The sequence below is a fragment of the Myodes glareolus genome, chromosome X (assembly GCF_982192425.1).
Source record: "Myodes glareolus chromosome X, mMyoGla1.1, whole genome shotgun sequence".
NCBI classification, from domain to species: Eukaryota; Metazoa; Chordata; class Mammalia; order Rodentia; family Cricetidae; genus Myodes; species Myodes glareolus.
In genome coordinates this window covers 6,954,737-6,960,736 of record NC_142053.1, presented here as the reverse complement: position 1 = coordinate 6,960,736, position 6,000 = coordinate 6,954,737, and the positions used below count along the sequence as shown (strand labels likewise).

Genomic DNA, 6,000 nt, shown 5'->3' with positions numbered 1-6,000 from the left:
CCTGCCAGATCCAAGGATGATAACGTGTCTGCTCCATGTCGCGGCTTCGAGCTGTCCAGGCTCCGCCCCCTGTGAGTGTGTAAGTGTGTGATGCTGCCTTGGCCGCCGCCGCCTGTGCAGCCGCCGCTGCCGCTGCCGCCCCGGCTGCCGCGCCGCGCCACTGCCGCCGCCTCACTCGCCTCCGCCTTTGCTGTCCCCACCCGCCCGCAGCCTGCCAGGCGGGCGGCCCAGTCAGCCCCATCTCTAAGCGCCGGTAGCCTCAGCCTGGGCGCGCTGGGCACGCGGGAAGCTGCGGAGTGAGTGGACCCGAGCGGGTGGTCAGGCGCTTGCCTGCCCGGTGCCATCGCCTTCGCCGCGGTCACCGCCACTGCTCCGGAGCGCAAGACCAGGTATCCCGGGCGCCCGCCACTGCCGCTGATGCGGCCCGAGCACTTTTAACGGGCGGGAGGGCCAGAGAGCCGTGCCGCAGACCACAGCGAGAGAGCCGCGCAGCTTAGAGCGGCGCAGACACGCAGCGAGCAGGGACAGACGGCCGCCAGCCGCCGCCGCCCGCCCGGCCGCTATGGATCTATTCGACTTTTTCAGGGATTGGGACTTGGAACAGCAGTGGTAGGTGTTATAATTTGCCTTCTCTTTTGATGAGCGGGATCCCCTAGTCTGGTCTGGGCTTTTCGCCTTTGTTAAGAAGAGCCAGAGCTGTTGTGGGGGGTGCCCCGGACACCCTCCCACTTGCTTCCAGACACCTCTAGCTTTGGCTTCAGTGACTCCTTGGTGGGGAGCTAGGATGGGGGAGGTGCAGGGACGGGGAGGGATGCCGGCAAAAGCATCCCTTTGCACTCCAAGTCTTAAGAGTTGCAGCTGGCCCATAGCAGATTTCGTGCCACCCACCCGCACGACCTCGGGGGCTTCTCTCGCCAGTGGATCACTGGGCAGGATCCAGTCTGAAATGCTTTAACTTTCCAGTTGTCAGTGCCTGCAGCCAGTGGCGGGAGAAAAAGCGACAGCCAGGTACTCAGAGGTTACCCTCAGTTTGCTTAGCGGCCACCGCCCACACACTGTCGTCACCTCCATCCCCACCCGGAAAGGCATGGGTCCAAAACCTACCCTAAAGCCTACCTAACCTATGTTCCTCTTCTCAGAGCAGCGTCTTCAGGGGCCACTGCACTAGGGACCTATGGCCCAGTTGCCTTTAGCGCTAGGCTTTTTTGAAGTTGTCCCCTGAAGTCTGTAGCTCCCAAATCAATGCACATTTAATTAGCCTCTGAACCCCTGTTGGCCTCCCACTGGGAGGCAACCTTATGTTTGTGTAATGGGAACACAGCTAGAATTCCAAGGTTTAACAAAATATCCTAAAGTTGCAGTGGAGAGCTTTTTAAAGATGGTGCAAAGGTGACTGGGGGAGGAGGGCAGAAAGTTGTTCCTCTGTGTGGTGTGCAGGCGCGCATACATACTGATCCTCGGATCTATTAACTTTAGAAAAACTTCACCCTTTACTACAAACGTTATCGTCCTTTATTTGTGCCATTTTTTTTTTAATTTTCCCCCAAGCCCGAGTATTTAGATGAAGAAGGAGGCAGGCTCGGCGCTGAGACTTCGAATGGCACTCTTAGCTCTTGCCCTTTAAATGCGATGAGAATAAGCTGTAGTGCCCATCAACAGTTTGAAATCTTTTCCAAGGTTCAAACTACAAGCTGCTGGCTATGAATGCTGTACATTTTTTGGTAGGGATTTTCATTGTCAATGTCATGTTTAAGGCAATTTTCTTCTTTAAAAAGGGTCAGAGGCTTGGTCAATAGCTTCATGCCACTCATGACTGCTTCGGTTGCAAACCAAAGATCCCTTACATTTTATTTTATAGCAATTCTAAATAAATGTTTAAATATATCAATATTAATTTATAGATGTTTTCAAAACTGTGGAATTTTATCGGCTATGAGGAAAACATGTTACAACTAAATAATCTATTCTTATGAAAAGTATTTAAAAAATCTTGAAATTGCTGCTCAATTTAATGTTGTATTCCTGTATACAACCTATACTCTGCTATAGTAATGTATTTTCCTGACAACTGATAACCACAGCATTATTATTTATGTATAATTTGTCTAATATGTGCATTAGGTAACACCTACTTTAACAGACATTGTTATAACTGATTTCAGGGGTTAGCTGAAATTTTAAACGTATACTAGGCATTATGTTCCAGAATACATCACACACATACATTATTGCTTTAATTCTAGTTGAATGTTATATATGCATAGTTGAGTATTTAAAGGGGTTGTGAACGTTTCTGCTTAATTTCTGGTTTTCAGGAACATATGTCCCTCTTCCCCTTTAGAGATAATATCTATTCTTAAGGAAAATACAAAATCATTTTCCTTCTCATCTGTAACTGTGTCACATCCATTTTCGAGCATGCTGACCGATTTGACAATTTGGTAGATGTGAAGAAAAATACTGAGGAAATAGTATAAACCTGCCTTTTCTTTCTGTATCCATGATCCAGGACAATTTCTTTTACCTATTTGAATGTGAGGGGCAAGTTTTCTCATGAATCTATGTCTATAAATATTTGTGGTATGGTTGTGCTTCTATATTTTAAGCACCTACAAAGAGAAAGGAAACATGAATATGACCACGGTGTGTGAACTTGATATTGTTTTTAATGATAATCTATGTAACCTTCAAAACACTTTGGACATCATGAGAATACTAGTTATATGTTTGTTATATGTTTATTTCCATTTCATGAAATAACTGGAGACTTAAAGTGATAGTAGACACTGCCCCAAGTGTGTAGAAAGACAGACAAGAGGAAAAGGCGTGAAAATTAAGGAGCTCATTTGCATTAAACCTATTCACTTGTAGAACAGCAAGCTTGGAACTATGTCTATGGTAACTCTACCTAAATTTCTATCAATAAATACATCAGGAAAGGTAAAAAATATTAAGTGAAAACAACCCATTTTCCTAAGCTTAATGAAGAATGGCTGCACAGAAGCAAGTGTATGCATTATTTACAAACACTCGGCTATGGTAAATAAAAATAAATGCCCATTGATAAACAAGCTTGTGTTAGGACAAATGTTCACTCAAAAGATCGGGTATGAATGATGCTGTGGTGTGCAGATATATGCAGTACCTGGGAGTGCTCATGTGCCTTTCAGAATGTATCACTGTTTTTTTTTTTTTTTTTTTACAATCTACAATGGTATCTTAATGGGTCATGCTCTGGACTCAATTAAAGGGTGAAAGCTCAAGTTCTTTAAGATTCTTGGATGCATACAGTGTTCACCTGAGTTGGAGTTTAATATGAACCATTCTGTGAAAGAAAAGAAAGGCACAGATGTTTCTGCCTGCCAAATACATTATCTTATCTTTTTAAAAGAAGTAATAAAGACATAGGAGAGGGACGAAGCATAGTTCAGGCTTTAAATCATTCCATAGATTTGTCCTTGTTAATAAATGAATTCTTGAGGTATCTGGAGATAGTGTGGCTAGATTTGGACTCCTTTATCAGCAATGTCAAAGTCATTAATTTAAATGTAAAAGTTTACAAAATGTACAGATTTTCTATTCCTAGAGCATCTAACTCCATAGCATTAAGTCCTGTTATTGTGGTATGCAAACTTCTTTTTTTGTGAGGCAGTTACATTTTTATTTAAAAATAAAATGTGTGTGGGGAGGAATATAAAAAAAAACAAACTTTAAGAGCAGAAAAGTAAAAAGTTTCATGATATCAAACCTCAAATATTAAAAATACCGAGGAAATAAGTTGCGAAGTGATTATGACAGTGGCCTGATTCTCACTGCAAAGGACTGCATCAGTTGTTTGTAGATTTTATGTGATGTCTCACAAGTAGTCTAATTAGAGGCAAGCTTGAAACGGGCAGTTATACAGGAAGAGATTTAAACTCACTAAACTGTTATATAAATAGAAAGTTCAAAGGTCTCTGTGAGGCTGTCAAGCCTGAGAAGGGGCCATGTGCCATCCAGGCTTCTTCTATTTGAATGAAGGCAGCCCCCAGGGCCTGCTCCAGCAGCTAACACTTTCCCAAGGTTTCTGGACCTCGTGTGGGCTGGAGGAGGGGACCTGCTTTCCAGACAAAAGTGAACTGTTCCAGCTCCAGCCAGGCATGGCCTGCATCACAGCAGCCCATCTGCTTCGACCCACTCCCGTGGTCCACAAGGTCCTCTGGGGCTTCCTTAGCTATAGTCTACCAGAGGAGTGGAACAGGATTGTTTGTGGATGGGAAAGTGTGGGAAATAGGAGTATAAACTTCATCATGCTGGGTCTACTAGAACACCGCGGGGAGGGAAAAGTGTCTCATTTTCTTTAAGGCCTGGTGGTTCACAGAACTCCTGTTCTCTGCTGTCATCCATTGATCTTTTTCTCTTTATACTCTGTGGTGAATTAAAAAGAAACTCTAAAGTTCATGTTTTTACCTAGTGTTATGTGCATCTCTGGTATGTGTTAGTATTCACTCAGCAAATCATTTTGGATACAGTGTTTTAACAAGATGTATGAGAAGGAGAGATTGAAAGTGGTAATGCTTTATATTGAAAAGATCCACTCTACAACCTCCAGATATCCAGCAAAAAAAGTTGTCTGAGTAAATCTTAAAAGTTATATCTATTGGACAAAGAAGGAAATAATTTTATGTTAGAAATCAGTTTAATGATACATGAATTGTTTTGTTTATGATCCGGTCAAGGACTTAACAACTTTAAAATATACAAATCATGAAAGAAAATGACTGACTCAAGAATGAATCAGTCATTCTAGTCATTTATGACCTTCCAAACATTTTATCGATGAATCAAATTATATTGCATTCAAATATGTTAATTAATGTTACATGGAAATGGTTTAAATGCATTGAACTATCGTTTTATGTCAATTGTCCTTAGATGTGACTATTTTTGTGTGCATTATTTTCACATGTTTCACGTAATTTCAAAATTCTACAAATCCAATGAAACGACCACCTGTAGAACAATATAGAAGCTGTTTTTCTAAGAACTTGTAACTCCAGGTCATACTTCAAAGTGATCAATCGTCATATACTAGATTAACCTCTCTTGTAGACAAAACAGTTCAGTGATTACATTTTTCCCTTTTAATTTTGTCTTTTTGTGGTTGCTATGAGATAGAGGAAGAACAACGTAAAAAAGCCACATTCACTGATAAATGCAAAAACTCTGTGCTTCATATTAATGAAGTCAAGAATTGAACTTGAAGAACTTATTTTGAGGACATGTGCATGTGCATGCATTTGTATGTGTGTTTCAAGCTGCAGTGGGGCTCAGGCTCACCATTTCTCTTGTGGTTCGAGTAGTCATTCACGTTGGGAGGCTCTCTACTCCAAACTCTGAATACTCAACCTCGCCTAATCTTTTCAACAACTTTCTGCAGTATCCTGTCCTAAGATGATAGTTATTTTCAGGAATGCCAGCTACTTAGTAAGCAGGTCAGGTTTCACCCTAGATGGAGCAAACCCCAAGAACAATTTGGCAGAATATTTTCAGCAAGTTCATTACTATTCCATATAACATGTCCGTTTTTATCATTTTGGGTGGGATATTGTCACAGTTGTTCTTGATTTACTGATGAGTAGACTGGATTCTAGAGAGGGTGTATACCTTACCCAAGCCAAGTCCACTCAGCCTGGTGGTCATGATCAGAAAATCTAATATCCAAATTCCATTTCAGGTGCTCTTCCACAAAATCTTATTGACTTTTAATTTATTGTATGTGTTGGGGACATTTAGCATTCACTGAACCAACTGAATTGGATTATATATATTACACTTAAATGAGAAAAAGTATTTGTGCAGTCACTATGTACTTGATCAGCCATGGAACTTGGATTTTTTCTTTTAATTAAAGAAAAAATTATTTATTGATACTGTCTTTTGACATGCTTGTCTTCTTTCCTTTTTATTGGCATATATTACAAAATAATAGATTTCATTATGACTATTTTATGCATTGAT

The 6,000-nt window shown here is 41.5% G+C and overlaps 1 protein-coding gene across 2 annotated transcripts in view; it reads left to right on the top strand.

Annotated features, from left to right (window-relative positions):
* The first annotated feature begins 319 nt into the window (after nucleotides 1-319).
* Nucleotides 320-6,000, top strand: part of Aff2 (ALF transcription elongation factor 2) — a 536,897-nt gene continuing 531,216 nt past the window's right edge. Inside the window, exon 1 of one of the 2 annotated variants that reach the window (XM_085684655.2) lies at nucleotides 320-609. In XM_085684655.2, the coding sequence (XP_085540781.1) occupies nucleotides 563-609 (47 nt within the window). In that variant the 5' untranslated portion in view covers nucleotides 320-562. The remainder of the gene's footprint in view (nucleotides 610-6,000) is intronic. The other variant, XM_048457673.3, reaches the window with a different exon arrangement.